This window comes from Parambassis ranga, chromosome 7 (assembly GCF_900634625.1).
Source record: "Parambassis ranga chromosome 7, fParRan2.1, whole genome shotgun sequence".
Classification (NCBI taxonomy): domain Eukaryota; kingdom Metazoa; phylum Chordata; class Actinopteri; family Ambassidae; genus Parambassis; species Parambassis ranga.
This window is the reverse complement of record NC_041028.1, coordinates 17,697,925-17,723,219: the sequence shown is the minus strand read 5'-3', so window position 1 is coordinate 17,723,219 and position 25,295 is coordinate 17,697,925. Positions and strand designations below refer to the sequence as shown.

At 41.2% G+C, this 25,295-nt stretch overlaps 1 protein-coding gene across 1 annotated transcript in view; it reads left to right on the top strand.

Annotated features, from left to right (window-relative positions):
* ntsr1 (neurotensin receptor 1 (high affinity)) overlaps window positions 1-19,242 on the top strand; it is a 68,165-nt gene extending 48,923 nt beyond the window's left edge. Inside the window, exons 3-4 of the mRNA XM_028408840.1 lie at window positions 11,192-11,276; window positions 16,518-19,242. Of these exons, the coding sequence (XP_028264641.1) occupies window positions 11,192-11,276; window positions 16,518-16,773 (341 nt within the window). The 3' untranslated portion in view covers window positions 16,774-19,242. The remainder of the gene's footprint in view (window positions 1-11,191; window positions 11,277-16,517) is intronic.
* The last annotated feature ends 6,053 nt before the right edge of the window (window positions 19,243-25,295 follow it).

Below are 25,295 nucleotides of genomic sequence, written 5' to 3'. Positions count from 1 at the left end.
ACCAAATAGTTGCTAATAGACATCTGCCTGTGCCTTGGGTTATGCTTTTGAGTCCCTCTGTTCTTCGTCATACTCGGTTCTACATAGGACATACCTCTGTAGACTTTGTCCTTAGAAGGATGCAACCACAGAATTGGAAAGGACTGCTTAAGACAACAAAATAAAGATGTGAGCCTGAGAGACACTGCTGTGATGTAACCAAAGTCCCTCACTGTCGTTTGTGGCCAAATCGATCAAAAGTGGATCGTTTTATTCCCTAATTGAAACTTCTGAGATGATCATATTGCCTTTGGATTTTGCTTTCAGGCTAGAAGCTTTCAAGGGCATGGCCAGAAAGCAGCTGATTTATTAAAGTCCTGATCCTATTAAGTTTGAGTCTCTGGCTATTTGTTGACTCTACAGCCTGAAATAGTTTCAAACAAAACACAAACAATACATGATGGATTTTATTCATAAGGCTCAGGGAAGGTTCAATCAGGAAGACCATCTTCTTGATGATGAATGCTGTCCCGCTCACTTACTCTCTCATTCCTCTGCATCAGATGATTACAGGTCCTCATCCTCTACCAATCTGCCAGTCCACCCCTTACGTGGTCGGTCTCATCAGTGCTCAAGTCCACCTCATTAAGTACTTCATCTCATCTGATTTTTAGCATCAAGGTTGATGATGAGGTCCTCCAACAGTTTCTAAACACCCAAGCACAGGTGTATCACAATAAGTACATTTCCTCTTACATCCGCATGTGCACATTTACACCTTGAAGACTGATTGTTCTGGTAAGGAGCCTTTTAGGTGTGTGTCTTCCACCTATTTTTCTGTTTACTTGTTATTTATATATAATCCTTGAATATCTGACTGTGTGTGTGACTGTTAAAGACAGTAATTCGCTGGCTACAATAAATAAGAGAGGTGAGATGCTGCACCCTTGCCTGATTCCTATCTCAACTTTGAACCTGGAACATGTGCCCTCTGAGAGGGAAACACAGCTATTAATATTAGTGTATAACATAGCAATCATGTTGAGGAAAACATCACCAAACCCAAAATGTTCAAATGTTTTGATAATAAAAGCATGTTCGATAGAGTCAAATGCTTTGCAGAAGTCAAGAAACAACATAAACCCATCTTCAATTAGTTGATTATAATCAATAAGGTCCAGAACCAGATGGATGTTATTATGGATCAGCCTTCATTTAAGAAATCCTGACTGAGTAGGGCTAATAATGTTAGCAATGCCAGTTTTTGATCTTGTTGCCAAAACTTTAGTAAAGATTTTATAATCTGTGTTTAAGAGTGTTATAGGTCTCAGGTTGCTTAGGATCTTTATTACCTTTTCCAGGTTTAGGAATCAATTTTATTACGTCTTGTTTCATTGTTTCCTTTTTGACTTATACATTCAATTAATGCTTGGAGGAATTTTATATCTTACCCAAAAGTGTTTCTAAAAATGTGTTCCATTTTCCAATTCCATCTGGCCCTGGTGAATGGTAAGATGCCATGTTGTTAAAAGCACCAAATTCAGCCATGGTTAATCCTGCAGTTTCTCTGAAATCATCCTCGATTACTGGAATCAAATGGTTAATGTTATCAAAGAAGGAAGTGACATTTTGTTCTTAGTATGAGGATTTGTAGAGATTGCTGTAAAAGTTAAAGACTTCCTTTGAGATGTGTTTGGGATCTGTACATTCCTCCCTATTTATTGTCAGGCAACAGATTGAGTTATATTCTTGTCTGCACTTCTCTAAATTGCAAAAACAGGCTGTACTTTTCTCTCCCTCTTCTATCCATCTGCCTCTGGACCTGACATAAGCACCCTTAGCTTAATACAAATACATTTCATCCAGTTTGGATTGCAATATATTCATTCTTCCTTTTTCTTCCTTTGGAGGGCCATCTATCCATCCATTCATCAGGAGTTACATTGAAATCACCTACAACTATCAGATGGTCTGTAGGGAATTTAGCATTTAGTTCCTTAACAACTGTTGATATTTGATGCAACAGGTTCTTATTCTTTGAATCATTGTTATACCCATAGATATTAACCAAAGTAATCATAATGTTGTTAATGAAGATTCTTAGTCATCCAGGTCATCATACGAAGAGAAGATTGAAGCAAGGCGTCTGTACTTGTAGAGTTTTCTTGAAGACGTTTCGCTGCTCATCCAAGCAGCTTCATCAGTTCTAACTGTTTGGTGGGGAAACATGGTTTATATGTAGTTACAGACCTCAGTGGGTGGGTCTTGTGCTGAGCCATTCTTCTGTGGAGTGGTTGTTTAGTTTCTCCAATGTAGAGATCAGAGCACTCTTCACTGCACTGGACTGCATATATCGCATTTCTGTGTTTCTCCCTGGGAATCTTGTCCTTTGGGTGATCCAGTCTCTGTCTCAGTGTTGTCATCGGTTTGAAATGGACCGGGATGTCATGGTTGTTGAAGATCCTGCGGAGTTTCTCTGATACTCCTGACACATATGGAAAGGAGATGTTCTTTCTCCGTCGGCTGTTGTCGTCTTGTTGTTGGGGGGGGTCTTGTTTTTGTGGCTTTGACGAGTGCCCACTTGGGGTAGCCACCGGTTTGCAGGGCCTTCCTGATGTGGTGTTGCTCCTTCTTCTTCCCCTCTAAGCTGGTTGGTACAGTTTGTGCTCTGTGCTGCAGGGTCCTGGTGACTCCTAGTTTGTGTTCCAGTGGGGGGTGTGAATCAAACAACAGGTACTGGTCCGTGTGTGTGGGTTTCCTGTACACTTCCACGTTGAGGCTCCTTAGTATGTACTGTGCAGTCCAAGAAGGCCAGATTGTTGTCCCTGGTGTCCTCCTGAGTGAACTTGATATTGTTGTCCACTGCGTTGATGTGTTCTGTGAACTGTTCCACTTCATTAGTCTTGATTTTGACCCAGGTGTCATCCACACATCTAAACCAGTGGGTGGGGGTGGTTCCAGGAAAGGAACCCAAGGCTCTTCTCTCCACTTTGGTAAAGGGGGAAGTTTAGAGCCAAATCTCTGAAAGCAGCCGCCTCCTGTGGTTCAACATAACAAGGTGAAATAAGCAAGAGTAAATCAAAACTGTAAAGTCGTACACTGTTGAATGTAATGTAAAAATATCTACCATAGCTGCTTGATGTGAGCGACCATTAGGTACAAAATAAACTTAGCCTGTCAAACTTTGAAAATTATTTCATGATGTTCAATCAGATAACTGATCCGCACATAAATAGTAGTGTTTTAATGGCACACTCCTTTTACCAAGGAGAAAGTGCTTTATTTTACAATTCAAAGGTAATTGACACTAAGTGAGAGAGAGCTCATGGTCCCAAACAGTACCATACTGTATGGTGGATGGGACAGGTCTAGTAATCCAGATGTGAACAGCATAACTGCGAGCCTAAAACATACATGCAGATTGCATAAGAGTGAAATAAACAGATGATATACAATAACAGCCAGGTACTGTTACAGTATTGTTACATCACTTTATACATTTATTCATTCATTCATTCATATTTATACAAGATTTACAGAAATCACGAATCACGAGGGATGGTGTAGTCGGCCATGTTAGGAAGACCAGAAAGCACACAGCAGCTCAGAGCACTGTATTTGACGTCCATGTTGCAGGCCTGAGACCACTCATTCGTCTCACTGTCATAGTACTCAACAATAGAGGTGGTGGTGATGAAGCGCCTTAAGCCCCCCACAACAAAGAGCCGGTCCTCAACTACTTCGATGCCAAAGTTGCGGCGGGGGGTCGTCATGGAGGACACGTTGTGCCAGGTGTTGGTGTGAGGGTTGTAGACCTCAGCGGTCTGCAGATAGGCTCTTCCATCGAAGCCACCAACCTTTGGATTTAAAGATGAGAAGAACATGCATCACTTATCAATTCAATTGTCACATAAAAAACTAGCCACTAAAGTGCTGATGAAAGCTGGTCACACATTTCTTTCATGCACTTACTGCATAAACATGGTTGTGGTATGCAATGACTCCTAGTCCACAGCGCCGGCTGCTCATGGGAGAGATCAGTGTCCACTGGTTGGACTCTGGGTTGTAGCACTCTGCTGTTTGCAGTTCCTCATTCCCGTCAAATCCGCCACATATGTAGATCTGAATACAAAAAGGGGGGTGGGAGGTGGGGGGGCAATAAGAAAGTGTCATTTTTGTTGGCTCAAACTGGCAGCAGTGTTTTGTAAACAAATCTTTCTGTTCTCTGGTATGTTCCATTGTGTTCCACCCGCCTTGCCGTTGAGTGCTGTGCAGCTGGCGTGGCTCCTCCGCTCATGCATGGGTGCAATTTGAAGCCACTGGTTGGTTTTTGGCTGGTAGAACTCAGCACTGGTGAGACGTGTGTGCCCATCATAGCCTCCCATGGCGTAGATGCACCCGTTCAGCACAGTCACGCTGACATAAGTCCGGCGACAGTACATCGGTGCCACCTCTTGCCATGTCCGTGTGCTCAGGTCAAACCTGCGCACACTATTGGTGGCTATGAACACCCGGGCAAAGCCACCAACACAGTAGACATACCCACAAAGGTAGGCTGCACCATGAAAGGCGCGAGGAACCTCAGAAAGGTTTGTTATGTTCATCCAGTGATTTGCACGGACGTCAAATGCCTTGATTGCATTAGTTAGATTCCTGCTGCTGCTCAAGCCTCCAATGGCCAATAGGATGGCAGAAGGCAGACGAGGCCGACAGAGGATTCTGTCTTTGTATCCGATGACCTGGATGGCCTGGCACATCAAGTTGTCCGTCACCAGCTTATTGGACAGCACATGACTCTGTATGTACTCTGTAGGCATCATGCTCAGCCTGACCTACAATACAGAGAATAAAGAGAATATAACTTAGCAGTCGGTGTCAGAATAAATAAAAATACATAAAAAATCATGGTTCCTAATAAAGAACATCACAATAAATACAACAAGTTAAACAATAACATAATGGTCAGTTATTTGAAATGCTATTAACAACCGGAACAAAGAGCTCTTCATTCTCTTTGTTCTACATCGTGGCAGTCAGTCAGGATCAGTGGTGAAAAGTAACTAAGTATTTGTACTGCGTTACTGTACTTAAGTAAATTTTTATGTATTTATATTTTTTAGTGTAAAATAATAGTGCATACTTTATACTTTTACTCCATTACATTTTGCAGCTGTTATCTGTACTTTCTACTACATTTCTACAGTGTCTGTAGTTACTTGTTACATGTGATGAACACAGTGCTGGACTGATGTGAGGTCGGACTCTGCATGGAGGTGGTGTCACGCTGCCAGCTGTGTTTCTATAATGAGCCTCAGTCATGATGCCGGTGCTCTGGCTCAGTTAGCTAACTAGTTAGCTACTGTCTGCTAACACAGGTCCATCCATTAATGTCTGGTTAACATTAATCATAACATGAATCTACAGCAGGAACACTGACACAGTAAAACTGCTGAATGCCTGTTTGTTATCAGCAGCCTCTCTGTTCACTTGATGCCCACAGCCTGCCTCATGACACACAGACATGTCCATAGCTGCTTCTGGACTGAACATGTAAATTACCTACACATGGTCCATTTTAATTTAAGATGATTTCTTTGATTATTTTAACCTGTTCAGATCCTTTGCAATGGAAATCAATAATATATATTCGGTGCATGAGTACTTTTACCTTTAATACTTTAAGTACATTAAAAGTAAGTACTTAAGACTTTTACTTAAGTAGGATTGTTGATGTAGCACTTCTACTTTTACTTGAGTATATATTTTGCTGGGTATTTGTACTTTTACTTAAGTACCAAGCTTTAGTACTTCCTCCACCACTGGTCAGGATGGACTGAGCCCTCTTTGAAGTCTTTAGTCTTTAATCTTAATATATTTTTTTCATTCCTCTCATTACTCTCCTCCCTTCATCTGCCATAGTATCATTATCAGCTTATTAATTGACAAATAGCCAGCATTACATGTATATGTTCCTTATTAGTTTATGTACTTGTACTAATAATAATAAATTATTATAAATGCTTGTGCCAGCACCCGGCTTTAACAGGAGGTTTAGTAAGTTTTGTTTCTTTTTCATATATTTTCATTTTTTGCTCTTTCATAGGTAGGTTGTCACACCGCAAATGCTTGGTAAGGTTTTTGAAAAGATGATGATTTGCATAAATTCTCCTCCATTTTCAGAGTTACCCAGAAGACCAGCATGCACATGAGCACAATGCGTCACTCAGGTAGTCTGTGTTGCTTTCTATTGATCACTCATCAGAATAGATGATGTTGCAGCTTCTGGCCTATAAAAGGGTAAAAGATGGCTGTATTGGCCATCATCATGACATGGAGCACATCTAATAACTGATAACCTTCTATTGGGCTGAGGTTGGCTTCAGTCACTGTCTTAAAATAGATTAACCTATAATATGAAAATTATGATTTATAGTATAAATTACCTCTGACAAGAGAAGATCTGCGTATCCTTCTCGTTCCTGAGATTCGTGTGTGATCCACCGAATGATGGCCTCAAACACAGCTGCCTCCTGTCTCACATTGAGGTTGTCACTGCTGGTGATGTCACTGACATCCTGGGCCGAGAGCTGCAGGAACTCTTTGCCAAAAACCACTTGCTCAAAGTGATTGAGGACATAGTGGAAAGCCTTGAGGTGCAGTTCAGGGGCGTGGTAGGTTTTTGTGAACTGCCAGATGCCGATGCAGTTGTCTGGGCAGAGCAGCTTTTCAAAAAAGTTGCAGCATATTTGCACCAGCTCCACTATATTGAGGTAATCAGCTGCCATGAAAAGCCTCCATGCATTGGACTCTGTCACGTTAACAGAGCCGGTGTATGCAAACTCAATGATGAGCTTCATCATGTCTGAGGATATGCCAGGAATATTGTAGACTTTCTTGTCAGGTTCAGACCAGCGTGTGAAGAGGGCTCTGAAAGACACAGAAAAAGTTCCACAACATTATACACCACTTTTATGCATTTCAGTTTTTAAAACAGATACTTAAATTAGTCATTAAGTCACTGGTGGATTTATGGGTAACTTTATTCACCAGTCTAGTTAAAGGTCTATATCTGATTGCTGTAACATTATCTAATTCACTTATGACTTCTAAACTATACATCAAGTTTAAGTTTAAGGTAAAATAAGTTTGAGCCTATAGAGGGAGAAATCACTATTAGATGCTTTAATGTCAACATGTCAAGCATGTCCTATCATCCAAGTCCCACCTGGGGCCAGCAGATTAACACACACTTGTTCACCGGTTGTTTTTGTCATGTTCAAACATTAAGGACTGCTGCTGCTTTCTTTATGAGGTCAGGCTGACAACATTTTCCCCAGCAGTTGACTAGTCATCACAACAATATAAGCAAACTGAAACACTGTATGCTATAAAAACAAGATTGCAGTGAATAATCTCCAACACTCACATCATAAACTACAACAAATCCTTGTTTTTGTCTCCCTTTGTAAAGGTTACTAACACATTAATTTAAAATTGAGATAATCAGTTCACCTGAAGTAAGGGGTGCAGTTCGCCAAGATGACTTTGTGGATATTAAAGTCAAACTCCTCCACTCTGATGATGGCATCACAGAAAAGCTCCTGGTCAAGGAGATCCTTGTAATTTAATTCTCCTTCTTTTTGAGTCATGTTGACTTTGCAGACTTTATATTTTCTCTGTTTGTTGCCTGTCTCCTCTCACAGAAGTTCAAAGACACAGTGTGAATGGAACCCTTGTCATCAAAGCACTTCACATCGCCATGGAGACATGTATACATGTATACATGTTTACATTTAAAAACTAAAATTTAAAATATATATATATATATATATATATATATATATATATATATATATATATATATATATTGCACTACTATGACAACAACTACAACTTTATCAGGTGCTCCAATACATCCCTATAGCCTTCCATCCACTTTCATAACATGGCTGTATTATTAGTAATCCATGGCTGAGCTGTTGGATTTGATTTTTCGGTGTGCCAAACAAAGTTGTTCTCTGTTTACAGTTGTAGTCCACATTTTTCTAACATCAACTAACACTAAAGGGGGTTGTTGAAAACAGGCCACGGGTCACCAGGTCTTTCTAAAATTTTCAAATGCCATGAAAGGCCAAAACAAACGTTGGCAGGCCAAGTTTGGCCTACAGGCCTACCAGCTGAGCAGTCCTGCTTTAGAAGCCCTGGCACAGCTGTTAACAGTGACGAGCTGTGTATATCTCAGCATGCAGTAGGCCAATTGCACAGCAGGGTCAATCAGGCCACAAACACGAATCTTGTAAATCACAATGATCTGTATCTCCCACATGCTTCATCCTATGTGGGTGAAACGTTACAGTCATGCTGAACATCTGACTCTGCACACATCAATATGCTAATATGCTGAAGTCACTGCGCCACCTACTGCCTGGAGGACCTGTCTTTTGTGTTTCGGTGTTCTCTTTTGCCTTGCTGACCACAGCTCGTGCCGGTATTGGGGGAGAGAGTTCGTGTGACGATAGCAGAGGCGGCGGCTGCAAGTCCTGCGGACCGCAAGGTGCACAAGGGCCCATCATCGCTGCTTGCAGCTTTAATTATACTTGTTGTGTTGTAGGAATGCCAATGGAAAAAAAACTCATACCACAGACACATACTTGTCTCTCCTGTATGATTTTATATGGCTGAGAGCCTGAACCCCCTTAAGAGCAACAGTGTCAGGAAAAACTCCCTTTAACAGGAAGAAACCTTGAACAGGACCGGCTCATAAGGAAGAACCTTCCTGCTGACAGGTGGAGGCAGTGTCTGCCTCTTGGACCCAGATTGGTAACTGGTTCCATAGTAGCGGGTAGAGGAGAAGAAGAAGAGTGAGACAGGACAGAGAGAATGAAGGAGAGAAAGAGAAACAAACTGGAGCAGGGGCCGGACTGCAGGTCAGCATGCAGGTCTGGAGGCAGAGAGAGCTGCAAAGATAGAGAGACATTGAGAGAGAGAGAGCAAGGGACAAAACTACAACGAAGACAGCAATACAGTTTATGACATGAATCACTAGTATGAACCAGACTAATGAGAATAGAAGAGCGGTAAGAAGGTGAGAGGGGGATTTGAGGGGACAGGGAACTGCTCAGTGGATCATGTTTGTGTCCCCCGACAGTGTAGGCCTGTAGCAGCATAGCTATGCTAAAACTTAAGTTTTATCAGCCCTGTGATACATGTTTTACCTGAGGCTATGTCAAGTGACTGTATCTATACCTATCAGCCCTACACACTTTGTTTAAGGCTAACTGTACGCTTTACTAAACACAAAGGTTTCAAGTCTAGTCTTAAAGGTGGAGGCAGTGTCTGCCTCTTGGACCCAGATTGGTAACTGGTTCCATAGTAGCGGTGTCTGATAGCTAAAGGCTCGTCCTCCCATTCTACTTTTATGAATTTTGCTACTTTAGCTACTTTTGGTCAGAACTCTAATGTCTATTTGACATTCTTCTGATTTGTAGTTTTCTTCTTCAGTGGAGCAATGTTGTCTAAAACTGAGTGTAATGTGTCTGCAGCGTTGTTGACCAAACAGTCCATTTCTGCAGGAAAAGTTAAGTTGGTACCCCCTTTAGTACTTATTGATGGGACTGTAGGGAGTAATGGTGGGATCGCCTCAGTAGGGTGTGCGACAGGAGCACAGGAAGAGGAAAAGTTCTGGCATGGTGATGTGTTTTTTTGCATCAATATCAGACTACATGGATTACAATAAAGTGAAAAGTTAGTACCCACTTTTTTGATTATATGTTTTCTTTAGTGTAAAAACATAAGAAAAATCACTGGATCATAGTGTGTCTTAGTATTAGGCAGATACAACTTCAAAAGAATATCAACATGTAACTTTTTATTACCTTACTGCTGACGCAGGATGTAATTAGTTGATCCGCAGCACGTGCTGCTGATTTGATTGCATTATACTATCTGGAGACAGAGCTAACCTCAGGACCACACTTTATGGGCAGTAATCTTTTTTGGATGGAAAACAATCAACACTTTACAGGGTGTGGAAAACAATCAACACTTTACAGGGTGTACTGGCCCTTTAACAGCATTGCTATTGATTTGATTCTTATTATTATTATTAGACACAGCAGCCTCAGAAATCCTACAAACAAAAGCCTACAAGCATGACAAACTGCAAACTCTTCTGGACACTTGTGACCATTTTTGTTTCACAAACTTTACCATTTCACAAAGTAATTCATTTGCTATAAATGCATAAAGTGCATTCCAACAGCTACACACGCTGATGCAGCTTTAAAGCTCCATGCTCACTCCTGCAATGGAAATCACTTTTTGGACACCGGCTCATGCCAATCTTGAGTTTGGGCCAGTTGGATGGGAAAATTCAAAAATGCTTCTTTGTCAATTATCTAATCTTCTTCTTGCATTCATTCTCCATTCATCAGCACAGCCCCTACATTGCAGTAGATTAGATGGGTTCTTGGTGGAAGAGGAAGAGGCCAGGTGGAGCCGAAAATGCCAGATTAAAGAAAAGAAAGGCGTTGGAGGAAGATGCGCAATGTGCAAACTTAACAGACATGTTTTTCAGAGGACAGAGCCCAGATATGGAAATAATTTTGTATTGTCAGCGTATGCTATTGTGCAACGTTTGCAATGTCAACTTAGCATAGATTATTTGCAGAGCCCAATACAATCCGTTAATCACAAATATCCAGCTGACACGAACCATGTAATAAAAAGGCATTGTAAGAGCTAGCTGCTGTTTTATTTATTGAAATTCCTCCGACATTGATAAAGCAGGCAGGTTTGGGCATGAAACTCCCGGGCTGAAAAACGTGGCCCATCTAAGCTCAGTATACTGTATACCAGAGTATTCTAGATCTAAATATAAAACAATCTGTCTGACAGTTAAAGTGTGGGGGGTTTATAGGTTTATGCAATGGGGCAATGATCCAAAACACAGCAACAAATCTACATGAAAAATAATAGAATCAAGGTTTTGTAATTGACTAGACCTGTCCAAGTGCAGACCTCAACAATATTAAAATCCTGTGCCTCAGTGAATGTCCAAAACTCTCAAAGTGCACAAAGTGTTATAGTTAGTATAGATGTTTAGAGATTTATCGAAGCCTGATAAACCTTTCCTCTAATCTTGTTTGTAGGTCCACTGTATGTTTGTGTAGTTTCTTGCTTCTGATACTCTCTCTCCTCCCTTTGCGTTTAGGAGCCGTGGTCATAGCCTTCGTGGTCTGCTGGCTGCCCTATCACGCTCGGCGCCTCATGTTCTGCTACGTCTCCGAGTGGTCCGAGTGAGTAATGATCCCCCTCATGCGCTCATGCAAAAAAGGAACCTCCAGCAGTTTGTTCCCTCCCTGCACAAATGCACACACATACACCAAAACCTTCACATTCTCACTTATTTACACACACTGTCAACCATGCATGTGCACGTCCTAGTAACACGCACACACTGCAATATTGGCTGCAGCCGTCATGTAGAGGGGCATCAGTTAAGAGCGTCTGACAGAAAAGGAGCAGGACAGATAAATCTTCCTGATTAGATTGCCTTCATTTAACATTCTCATCCCCCCTCTCTCACTTCTCTCTCTCTCTCAGCTTTAATGATTAGCGTGTCCAAACTGTATACTGTTTCTATAATCAAATCAAACACACGCCATTTTGGTGAATACATGTTTGTGCTTGGAAAGTCTCTTTCTTCTGCTCTGTATGACTAATGGACAACCAACAGCAAGTAAACACACTGCATATTCTTTCACACACACAAGCTGTGTGTTTTCACTGCCTCCTGTGTCCTTTGAAGACAAAGAACAGGTTTGCATGACACCATCTGTGCCATAAATTCACATCTTTTAGGTATGCCGTAGGCTGAGAACTGAAGCTCACTGGGAAGTGTCAAAAACCACAATTCACACTGTAGCCTCTGGGGACTCAAGTGAGTCAATCCCCAAAGACCTCCATGTTAAGATGTCAACTTTACAGCAGGAATTAACATCTTTACTGCCTGGTACCAAAGGAGTTTAAGGAGTTGAGGCATTTTGATAACTACAGGATTTTATATCCTACTGATTAAGGCTTCACATTTTCAATGAGAGGTAGGTTCCACCAGCTTTAGCCTCAGTCTCATGCCACCTCTTTGCCTGTGTCAGGAATTTAGGCAGACTCTGACACCGTCAACATGGAGCCTCTCCACAAGCAATGTGGTTATTCCACAACCTGTGGGTTACTTCATTGTTATATACAGTCTATGCCTTGGACTTTAGTCAGAGTTTCAGCCCCCTTTATTTTAAAACAGCAGTAATGACTAAGGACCTCCTTAAAAAAGCACTTATGCACGTAAATAAAATGGCATAATGGCTACTACTAATACTTGGTAGAAGATATTTACCTGGAAAATGTGTCGACAGAAGCAGGAGAGAGAGGGGCAGGGTGTTATAACATTGAGCTCAAATTGCATGGCTTTTTGTTAACCTTCACCCCCACTCACCAGAGTGTGGGCAAAATATAGGCATGTAAACATGTACAAAAGACATGATTTTTAGCCACCTTAGACCTCCTTATGTCACACAGATTTGAATCCTTAAAAGTTTCAGGTTGTTCAAACTTTCCCAGAGCCCAGAAAAGCTATTGTGCATGTGTATGTGTGTGTGTGTGTGATGCCATCCCAAATTATGTCTACTGGCCCAGCAGGGGTGAGCAGGTAAAAACAGTGGGGAAAAGTCATTTGCATGTGTAGTGGGCTGTGGAATCAAAGCCAGAAGCAAAACATCCATGTGGAAAAGAACCATACCTTAGAATACACTCACACAATCACTACAAATACAAATATTAAAAGAAATACAACCCATTGAAGCTGTCTATATGTTGGTGTGTGTCTGCACCATTCCTGCAGCTTCCTGAAACCCAGTGCTGTTATTGTTCTCTCAGCAGTATATTGTCACAGGCACACACCATAGGAAATTCTCATCCACCTGTGCGCACCTCTCAGCCATGCTGCTCTCCGCTGTCTGCTTCCTGGACAATAAATGTGACATATAAATCAAGCTAATCTGAGGTTTAGCAACGTGGCATCCTTTCAAAGAGGGGTGCAGTAGCTGCTTATACGCCTTAAACTTGGCTCCTTATATGTCAAAAGTACCTCTATGGCTCTCCATGATGTCTGCTGTTTGTACATCAGCATGAAATAGAGCCTAGCAGACAGGCCACAGTCAGGTTTAGCCCAAATCCAAAATTTGCCAGCTTAAAACTGCCAGTCTTGATGCCATCCTGCAGCTTTTCTGTCTCGGCTTTATTTGCTTCTTTAAGCTGCTTTGCAACCCACCTCCTCCTTATATACCTCTTGTCACTGATGCCCACTCATCGGTTTGAGGGGGGGATGGTTTGTTTGTTGTTCTCTTCAAACACACAGATTACTGTCTCATCTTGTGATCATCTTGAAACCTTCAGGTGAACACGTAATCTCACAAGTCCAGTTGAACAGGCAGCCTTTGCAAGTCCTTCAATTCTGAAGCAATACAATAGTACGTGATTTATGCTGGGTGTCAGGCTTTTCATGTATGCCTATAGAAAGACAGAAAGGTGTGCTTTTCCTGCCTCACGCAGCTCCCAGCATTTAGTCTTATTGCCTAATATGAAGATATGAAGATAAAATTCATGTGCTTTTTTTCCACTTTTGTACCCTGTACAAGATGGGCATGGCTAAGAGCCTGGCTCCAAGCTGGGGCTTTAGAAGCCTCTTTGCCAGGTAAAAGCATCTGAATTCTATTTGTCCATCACTGTCTCATTGAATCACTTTTGGTCTAACCTGCAACCTAAAACCTGTGGAGACACTACCAGTAGCTATTTGCCCCCAACAAGCGAAGATTCACCGGTGGTTCATGTGTCAACCTCCATAACACAAACAGAACCTGCATAGTCACCTCAGCATGCATAAGGAAAGGGTCATGTTCAATATTATCCCTGTTGTCCCTTTCATTCCCGTCTTCATTCATCTTTAATGTTGTCCCTGTATGCAGACAGACAGACACACAATCATCGACTTGCTGCACACTTCACTGACCCTCGTTCATCGCATGAGCAGCACAGATCAATACACCAGACTCAAGTAACTGAGACGACGCTCTGGACTACTTGCGTTATGAACATATTGACATGTGATGACATAAACTTTAGCTTTCCTTTTGTTTTCTGTCAGTTGCATGTTTGAACAAGTTCCTTATACCCTTCTCTTTTTGTGTCCATGTGTGACCCCTAAGATCTCATGTATGGCATGTTCCCTGGTCTGTAGTACTGTTTCTGCAACAGCAAGCTGACATTCGAAATTGTTGTTGCTAAGAAATATGATCGATTTGGGCTTGTGTACTTGTTTAGTCATACAAATAAAAAAAGCTCCCAGTTTTTTAGCATTTAAATGGTACTGAATTACTTAACTAGTTCACATTACTTGATTGCGATTAATGGGCAGTCATGCTAATATGCTAATTTGCACTATTCTGTTCTGACTTAGTTGTATATAACATCTCTGTACCACCATAGATCAGTTGCTGAGGTCTAGGAACTAGATTTGATTTACCTTCAAAAACTGGACCAATGCAAAAATAAAAAAAAACTTGTATATCAAATAGCAAATTTCCCCATAAGAACTCAGATGATATGGTCCACAACCCAACAAATATTCAGATAAACATGATACAAAATATAAAGGAGGGTTATTGTGTAGACAACGTTCACTGTCACTGACGGAATCGGTAATTGTATCACTTATACACTTTTTTTGGACTCACTGCCATCTGTGACTTATATTTATGGAGCTTGTTCCCTCTCTTCCTACGTCATGGTACTTCCTGTTTTTTTTTTTCTTGTCATGGTCCTACCTTGTGTATCATCTAGTTTTCCCTCTGTTGTGATTGCTTGCCTCTCTCCACCTGATTTCAATCAGTGCCTGTGTATTTATACTCCACCACCCTGCATCTAATGTTCAGTTTGTAATGAGGTCAGTGGTAGGTTGATCAGAGCTAGTCTCATGTGATTTTTAGTGAGTTAGCAAAGTGCCTTAATAGCCACATTAATGAGAGCTGTAGCAGGATTAAATGAACAAAGTTGTCCTTCAAAGTTTCTTTGGAATGACTTGATTTCCTTGTATTGCACATTCTTTCATGCCGCCTGCGTTCTCCTCCCTCTCTCTCTCTCTTTCTGCCCTATCTTATGTAATCTTTCTATCCTTCATGTCCTCCTCCCCTCCTGCTGCGTTGCTTAATCCCCCACTTCCTTCTTCTTTCCAAAGTCAATCAGTGGAACAGAGTCAGATCTGTCAGTTCCAAAAAAAAAGCTTGTGAAAACTTCCCTTGTGTAATATTAACACGTACAACTTTTTGCATGATATTCCATTGTCTTATTAGAATGCAAATGAAATGAATGGATTCTCCTTCTGCAAAGGATTTACTTCCTGTTGCAGCAGCGCTCTGGTTATGCTTCGTCAGAGTTTACGTGCCCTTTCTTAGCTTGCAGGAGATTAGATTTGCACTGCATGGGCTTAAAAAGCTGATGTTGCTCTTCAGTGTCTGTAATTCCAAGAAAATTCTTTCTTCACATCCTCTTGCTGTGGCTTTCACAGCATTAATAAAGCCTAAGATCTGGCACGGAGCCTACACTACAATCTCGGAGACCACTTTCCTCTGGGTCGCAGTGTGAAACATGCTCACCAGCTGCCAGAACAGGCAGCACTCTCAAAACCCTTTTAGCATGTTGATGCTCAGCATAGAAATTCTTGAAGTATCTGCCAAGTGGAGTAAACCAAGATGTGATTTCCACTATAAACTATTGTCATAATGGTCTGCAAGTACAACTATATTCACTAGACTGTGAACACCCATACAGTGTGTGTACCTGTGTAAAAACATGAGACATTTCTTATGCTTATTTGGCAGAAAGGGAAAATTAAGATCAAATGAGCAGTAAAATTTATTTTAATGCTTTCCTTTCTCAAACATCCAGCTAAATAATAATAATCTATTCATAAATCAATAACTACACTAAAACAGTGAGGATGCTCACCTTCATTATTATATATGCCCATCTTTTGATCATTTAGTGCGTTAGCTGTTGTGCTTGATTTTGAGAGCAACTTGAGAGCTGAAATTCACAATTGCTTTTGCATGTATTGTACAATGGAAGTATCCAAAATGAGATGTAACCGCTGATCCCATCAGAAAGTGAAACAAAAATATTTAAAAACCTACCTTAAATGTATGGTTTTAAACGTGCTGTGCCGCTACTAGTGTATACCATTCACAGAAAAAACTATGGACGAAGCTTCTGTGACGTCATTCGTCTGTTTTGAGCCTCTGTGAGAAGCCATGTTGGCAGCGTCACAGTCCGCAAAACCCCGAATATGGACAAAGAGGTGGGGCTGAGATGGGAAGGTGATCGGGGGAAGGATCGAAGGACACTCCTCACGTCTCAGGTTTCTGCTGTAAATGACTGTTTGTGTGTGCTTTTTTCTAACCATTTGTCTCTCTCCTGTTTTCTTACAGTTCCTTATATGACTTCTATCACTACTTCTACATGCTGACCAACGTCCTCTTCTACGTCAGCTCGGCCATCAACCCAATCCTTTACAACCTGGTGTCAGCCACCTACCGCCAGATCTTCTTCTCCACTCTGCGCTACTTCTGCTTGCCCTGCCGCCGCACACCCAGGGGGGACCCGCACCCTCTAACCCGCCACTCCATCAGCATCTCCAGCAACCACACCCTCTCCACCAACATCATTAAAGAGACGGCGTACTGATCCAAGAACACCTTCTTGTCTCATACCACAAAGCACGTCGCTGACATTTTATTTGTTAGGGAGAACCTGGAGGTTGTGGTGAAAAAAGGCTGCTGTGTCTTCATTTCAGACTCGCATTTTTTCGTGTAATTCTGTCCTGCAGCATGAGTTTGTGAAATTAAAGAAGAACAGATGGATGCTATTGTAAATATTTTATACAGTATGTTTCTATGTACATGTTTTTATTACACCAACCATTCACACTGTAAATGACTCTGTTTCAAGGCAAAACTCCTAAAAGTACTCTTTCTTTTCTTTCAATGGCCTCTGGCAACACATTTAACCACAACGACATGTTGATGATGTAACCCTCCTGCTAACAGGACCATCTGTGGAATAATCAGGGTTTGATGTGAGTGAAGGTTATATCTTTTAAATCGCAGCAGAATCATGGACAGAATCACCTCTTTCCCACAAAAGTTTTGCTGAAGATCAGTTAATCGGAGGAGCTCACTGCTTTAAGGCCCAAACCGACATCAGAGAAGCGGGACGAGCTGCTTCATGTCACTGTGCTGGAGCTGGAAAGTGGCACATCACAAAAGCTACAACAACAGAATAAAACAAAACAAAAAAAACTCACCATACCAGAATTTTCAGTCTTGCTTATCACAGACAATATAGGGGCACAAGAATGTTCAAAAGAAAATCAAAAACTGATTAGTGCTCTCCTCTCTCTCTCTCTCTCTCTCTCTGCCCTCTGGACTTGATTTTGTTCCTTTTTTTTGTTTCACTGAACAGCTAATCATTCATCATGCTCAATCAGCCAAAAGAGGGTTCCAACCATTGCTGGGACACAAAGCAGTCTGCAAACTATATGTAAATACTTTCCAGCTTTCATGATACTAATTACAAAGTGAGAATGTGCCCAAAACTGAAGTGGATGTACCTTATTAGATGTCGTAGTTGTACATAACTGAAGTGGCTATTTGGAGCATCTGATGCCTGTTGCAAAAGGAAATTATGCATATACACTTGCATGCTCACCTGGAGAAAAGCAGGCACTTTACCGGACACAGAGAACCCGCTGTAACTCTTCCCTCGCCAGCTGCTGCGGGGTCCACACACAGATCTGGAGGCTCAGGAGCAACAAGAAACAATCTGGACTGTTCTTCAGCTGATGCACACAAGAGTTGCAATGGAGGATTAGAGACATCCTAGCAGCAGTTGTAAAGGCCATTATTATGGTGCTGAGGTATGAGGATGCTTTGATCCCAGCATACAAAGTGACACACAGTGCACTCTGCACAATAATATTAGCTGACCGGTATTATCTTAAATTACACTTATAGTTAGTGATATGATTGCCATCCTAAGAAAAACTGCAGTTCCTTAAGTGGCCACTTGAGGACGGCTCCAAAATATTAAGTCAATTCCCCCAGGCCTCCATTATATAACGCTTAAGTTTACAGTAGAAATAAATATGTTTACAACTTCTTGTTGGTTTTTGGCACTGTAGATAAATTGTGTTTGTGACAGCTGTGCAGGAGTCAATCTTTATGCAAGCTGTTTAAAATGCATTAAAACCTGAGGTTGTGCATTATCAAGGTCCCCTTCCCCAGCTCCCATCATGTTTTACTGCTAATCCAATTCTGGATTAGCCTGAGTTTTTACAGTGCACTCTGACACTCACACAGGCCTGGGTTACATATGGTCTGATCTAACACATCAGGTTATGTTTTCTACCAAAACAATGGGTCAAATTTTCAGATTGGTTGGGTTAAAGGTACCAAATTTTGGCTCCCTAGGATCTCTATAATGTTACAGAGGATTTGTCTGACTTTATATGTACAATTATTTTCTTTTACAAATATGTACAATTATTAAAGTCTTTTTTGAACATAATCCAGCACAATTCAATCAGAAACCATTAAATTGTACTCAAACTGTGATTGGTCAGGTCTTGTCCCACAGTATTTAGCAACAAAACCTAATCAGTCTTTATTTTTCTAACCCTGTAACCCATGTATTATAGACCTGACATGATCTTAAATAAAATATAAATAAAGTTAGTTCTATGATCAAAAAAATCCCAAACTTTAACCATTACCTTTTCAGTAGCCTAAGCACTTAAACTTGCAGTTGTCATCCAATGAGAAAGGTTTTTAGACTGTTCGAAACAATGACTGACACAGTTTCTATAGGTATATTGTTATCATTATGTGCAGACAGCCTATTCCAGAAAGCAATTTAAAAAAAAAATCTTGAAAGGGCATTATTGACATCTTTATTGTCAGGAGATGGTCTTGACTTCAGACATGTGCTTTTACAGTAATTGCTGTACTTAGTGCTGCCAGGTCATATTAATGTGTCCACTCTGTCTCTCAGCTGCTAGAGCCACTACATATGTAAAGAGTACTTGATTATACACGCACAGGGAACACATGAGCATCTCTTCTATGTTAAGCTATTCACTAAACAGGTAAATAATAATAAAAATTAAAGCTGCAAGCAGCATTGCGGGCCCTCGCGCACCTTGCGATCCGCGGGGTCATCGCAGTCTTCTCTCCTATGCTCTCGTCTGTTATACTCTCCTGTCCTATGCTCTCCTCCTCTCATTTCCACAGATATACAACAAACACATGTTTACAACCAAACTTTCCTGCTACCAGTAGGTGACGCTATGACCGTATCATCCCATTAGCATATATATTTGTTCAGACTCGGGTCCATAGCAGTACTGTAAGATTTTGTCCACATTGCATGAAGTATATGGGTAGTACTACATAGAATAGAGCGAGTTCCTTTGTAATGGCGAACGGTCAACTTTGAGGCCACTCCCCCGCCACACGGTAATACTTTTGAAAGAGTTTTGGAATGCATCTATTCCCTATGGTGTCCTGAGTAGACACAGTGAATTTCAGCTCAATTGCATGAAGTATGTGAGGCGTGAAAAGTTTTGAAGCAGGGTCAAAAATAGGCAAACAATTGCCACAAAAGTCAAAATGGCGGACTTCCTGTTGGGTTTGGAGGCGGGGTCCAAGAGACTTTTTTGTGCGTCTTGGGGTGATACACATGTGTGCTAATTTTCATGAACCTGTGTCAAACTGGCCAGCGGGGCTACACATTAGGGCAAAAAATACAGGGAGTTCCTTTGTAATGGCGAATGGTCAACTTTGAGGCCACGCCCCCACCACACCGTAAGACTTTTGTAAGAGTTTTGGAATGCGTCTATTCCCTGTGGTGTCCTGAGTGGACACAGTGAATTTCAGCTCAATTGCATGAAGTATATGAGGCGTGAAAAGTTTTGAAGCAGGGTCACAAATAGGCAAAAAATGGCCACAAAAGTCAAAATGGTGGACTTCCTGTTGGGTTTGGAGGGGGGGTCCAAGAGACTTTTTTGTGCGTCTTGGGGTGATACACATGTGTGCTAATTCTCATGATCCTGTGTCAAACTGGCCAGCGGGGCTACGCATTAGGGCAATAAATACAGTGAGTTCCTTTGTAATGGCGAATGGTCAACTTTGAGGCCACGCCCCCGCCACACCGTCAGACTTTTGTAAGAGTTTTTGAATGCGTCTATTCCCTATGGTGTCCTGAGTGGACACAGTGAGTTTTAGCTCATTTGGATGAAGTATGCGAGGCGTGAAAAGTTTTGTAGGAGGGTCACAAATCGCCAAAAATTAACAGAAATTTCAAAATTGCGGACTTCCTGTTGGGTTTGGAGGGGGGGTCCAAGAGACTTTTTTGTGCATCTTGGGGTGATACACATGTGTACCAATTTTCATGACCCTACTCAAAACAGGCCAGGGGGGCAGGCAGAAAAACCTATGAAAACACAACATTTTGTGTAGCCAGTAGGTGGCGCTCTGTCAAAGCCTCAATATTGTTGTATAGATGTGTTTAGGGTCAGACTCTGATCATACATGTGACATTTCCTACAGATCGGACAGAAAACGAAGAAGTTATAGAGACTTTCTGTGTCCTCAGAAATGGTCAAACTTTGAGGCCACGCCCCGGCCACACCGTCAGACTTTTGTAAGAGTTTTGGAATGCGTCTATTCCCTATGGTGTCCTGAGTGGACACGGCGAATTTCAGCTCAATCCGTTGAAGTATGCGAGGCGTGAAAAGTTTGGCAGCAGGGTCACACATCGCCAAAAATGGCCACAAACCTTCAAATGGCGGACTTCCTGTTGGGTTTGGAGGGGGGGTCCAAGAGACTTTTTTGTGCGTCTTGAGGTGATACATATGTGTGCCAATTTTCATAATCCTGTGTCAAACCGGCCAGAGGGGCTACGCGTTGGGGGCGCTATAGAGCCATTTTTATATGTGCATTTCAAAAGTCAGCAAATTTCAAAATTTTTCGGGCGAATGAATTTTTCTACCAAGTTTGGTGAGTTTTTGGGCATGTTAAGGCCTCCAAAAATGCGATCTCGGAGGGGGAAAAAAAAAAAAAAAAAAAAAAAAAAAAAAAAAAAAAAAAAAAAAAAAATAATAATCCTAAGGGTTTCAATAGGGCTCTTGCACCATTCGGTGCTCGGGCCCTAAAAATAAAAGTTAGGTGTGAGTGGCTGTTGACGTGTCAGAATGTTCTTTGCTTTGTAAAATACTAGGATGTAACCTAGAATTTGTGTTACTTGTTAATGTTGGGATGGGATCAATGGTCAAGCAGCCTGACAGATCTCACACTGCAGCTGCATTTAAAAGAGAAGGAGCTATACACTGGTTTCAAACAGAGGAAATCAATGGGTTTTATTATAACAGTCTGTAACAAATGGAACAATATCGTGACAGCTGAAATGCTCAAAACTGTCACTAACACAGGTCCAACTTTTTATTAAAGTAATATAATATAATATATGTCTAAATGCCAAGTCAGCTGAGGCTGATGGGTGTGTTATCTATGTACTGTAGTCTGGGGACAATGCACCAAATAGTTACTGAGACCTCACCAGACAACAAAATTGATTTAATTGTAGTGAAAAGTTATTATTTTATATATCCCCACGACACCATGTGCAAGCTTTTTGTTCTAGTTGCTGAGACATTTTGCAGAAAAAAAAGACAATCTGATGGTGACACTTGAGACCGTTGTCAGTGGATTTGGTGAAATTAATTAGGATTTATCCTCTTAAAGACCATGAACTAAATGTGTTGTTAATTAAACTCATAATTATTATGATATTTATCCTTTAGATATTTCACACAAAAAAACAACATTGAGAAATTCACAGTGGTACAAGCATACTGTCAGTGGATCGCTGAATCCATTAAGAGTCATCCCATGGGGACCATGCAAAAAATAAGTTATGTGTATCCAATAAATTGTTTTTCAAAACATCAGAACATTAAAAATTAGCATATTATGATGTTGTGGAGAAATTGCTAATAGATTGCTGAAAGCTGTTGGGAATTATACCATGGGGACAATGCACCAAATGCCATGCAAATCTACTAAACAATTTTACAAACAAACAGCATGATGTGGTAGGAAAACTGCCAATGAATGACCTAAAAGCTAATCATCCTCTGGGGACCATCCACCCATTGATATGTAAATCCAATAAATAACTGTTAAGCGCTTTGTTGGATCGATTTAATCCTCTGTGGGGCACACACAAAACTATTTGTTATTTAATCCAATTAACAGATTAAGAATAAAGTGAGTAGAAGACAAAATGATGAGATTAGACCAGGGGTGGGCCACATAGACTCCCATTAGGGCCACATTTTTTTCATAAATAATAATATGAATTGGAGATGACTGGCACAGTATCTACCTTCATAAATATGCTGCTGTTACATTTTCATCATTGTACGAGTCTTTTGCTGTCATTTACTGCACACTCCTCGGTCCTCTCTGAGTGTGTCCATGTCTACTTTGAGTGTAGGCTGGTCGTGCTGGAGCCGTGGTGTTTCTGCACAGAGTGCACATAGTTGCACAGCATTTTTTAAAGTGTAGACAGTGCGACCGTGTCTTGCCTGCAGCTTGGAAGAGACAAGGAGGGTTGGGAAGACGTTCCCGGTAATCCGTGCTCAACAGCTGACTTTTGCTGCCTTTGTTTAATATTGCCGAATAGACAGGTCGGCGGACCGCATTGAAAAAGCTAGCCAGGTTTGACCCACGGGCCATACTTTGCCCAAGTCTGGATTAGACCGTAAATGTCTGTGCTCAAGATTGTGGGATTGTGAGTCCTTGCCTCTATAGAAACTGACAGCAAAAAAGAAAGAAAAATGTACATAAAGATCAGCAGCTTCTGTGGATTTCATTTTTACTGACTTAATCCATTATTCCTACTTTGCTCAATAGGCCTGGGGGATTCCCCAGATCCCTTCCATTTTTTTACTGTGATAAAAACTGACTCTGAAAGCACCTCCTCAGTACAACTTACAGCAGTAAACTGCCAAACTAAAGATGCTGTGTGTTACTCTTTATCAAACATAACTGTTTGTTTATAATATGGCTTAATACGTCTTAATTATTTTTATTGGTGAAAATTACTGACTGTGCTTTGTGTCGGCTGATATGATAAACTTGTTCTTGTAGAAAATAGTATGTGTTTATACTGTATACTTTATATGTGTACCTCTATTATATAAGACTCCCTTACACATGGGTTCATCAGACAGCCACACATATATGAAATTTAAAAAAAAAATCGTATAGCCCTTTACCAATCCACACACACACACACACACACACATGCACACACACACTGTGGCTGTCTGTTTTCTTAACTTTGCAGTAAATACTTGTATGTGTATGTTTTCTGATTTGAATGTATTATGGAAATCAAACCTGCCACTGTATATCACATCTCATTTCATACAAAAAACAAAATAAAATAAAATAAAGACATATGCTGTATAATTTTTCTGGTTGTTTACCGTATGTGTTTCTCTGGCTTATTGAAACCACACACTCAGCTGCGCAGACATGTTAAGGATACACAATGCAGGCACGTACAAACACACACACATAAATTCAGCACTTAGCACAGCAGCGTTTGACCTTTTCCAAAGTACACCCATGACAATTATTACCGTAGCTGTAGGTTTGAAAAAAATGAAATGTCACTCACAAAAAGCATGCTAGCCCTGTGTCTTACTAAAGCTTTCAGCTGAGGAATAAAAAGCAGCATGAGCAGAGCACGGTCTGTAGTGTGTTGTTGTTTTTGTATTAGTTTCATTTTTAGAAATGTATGTCAGTATGGGTGCTTGTATATAGCAGCTGCTGACGTGACATGTATATGCCTAGAGCATACAAATGATCGACAGTTGTTTCCTAGCAACAGTGCAACATCTTTAGAGAAAAGGCTAACTTCCTCTGTCACTGCTCCCATAGTCTGCCACATACAATGCAGTGCTTCCATCCAGTCCAGTAAAAACGAGGGGGTCGTTAACTACATGTTAGGGTGGTTCTTTGATAAGACTTTGTGATTGGGTTTATGTACGGGTGTCAGGGTTCCGTCTTTTCTGCCAAGTTTTTCTCCCTTTCCCTTTACTTCTGTAGTTCCTTCCTTTCTGTGTTGTGTGTTTGAGTGGGTTGGTATTTTTTCCTCTGCAGGTTGATCACATTCACCTGTTCTCAATCAGCTTATCAAGCTCAGTATAAGAAGACGGGTGTCACAGTCCATTCATGACGGTTCGTTCTGCTGTTTTCTGTGGTGACTATAGGCTTCTGTGCTTCATATACCTTGTTGTTCACATTGTTTTAGTGCAGTTAACCAACTCTAGTCTCCTGTTTATTGGTGTATCTTTTGAAATTCCTTGTCTATCTCCTGTTCTGTTCTGAGTTTTCTCCTGTGTCTTATCCATTTGCCACCCAGGGACTCCACCACTCCAGCTCTTCTACCTGTTGACCTTTTAAACCGTGATCCTGGATCCACCGTCTGGATCTAGGTTCAGTGTTGACCTGGTTTAGGCTTGAATGTTCAGGGTTGAAATTAGGTATGATTGCATGTTACTCATGGATTTCTCTAGGTTAGGGGGTTAGACTCTTCTATTGATTCTCATTGATGCTATTTTTTTTTAAAGGCAGTATTATTTGACAGAACCCGAGATTGCTTGTTGTCCAGAGTCTGGATGGGAATGAAGTAGTGAAGGTGTTGCACTTCACTCTATGTTTTTATAATGATCTCCAATCATGATATGGGCGCACTGGCTCATTATTTTCACTTGAGTGACTTATTTTCAGTTGAGCATGCTGCAGCTAGAGAGTCCGCGACAACCTGCAGGATTGATTTTGCCTCGAGCGGGAGCGGGCGGTCATGGAAAAAAATTACCATGTCCCACGGTTATGCTTGAGTCAGAGCAGCGGAGCAGGGCATGGGGAGTGGGGAGGAGTCAACGGCTGCAGTTCAAAATAAGGTTTAAGATGGTCAATACAAATGAATTAATGAATGAATGAATGGATGAATGGATGGATGATCTTTATTGTCATTATATGCTAGGTACAATGAAATTCCTTAATGGAGATTTGAACCCAGGCTGCGGTTACGGCAGCAGTAAGAGTGTCAGATCCTAACCACCAGGAAGAGGTTGT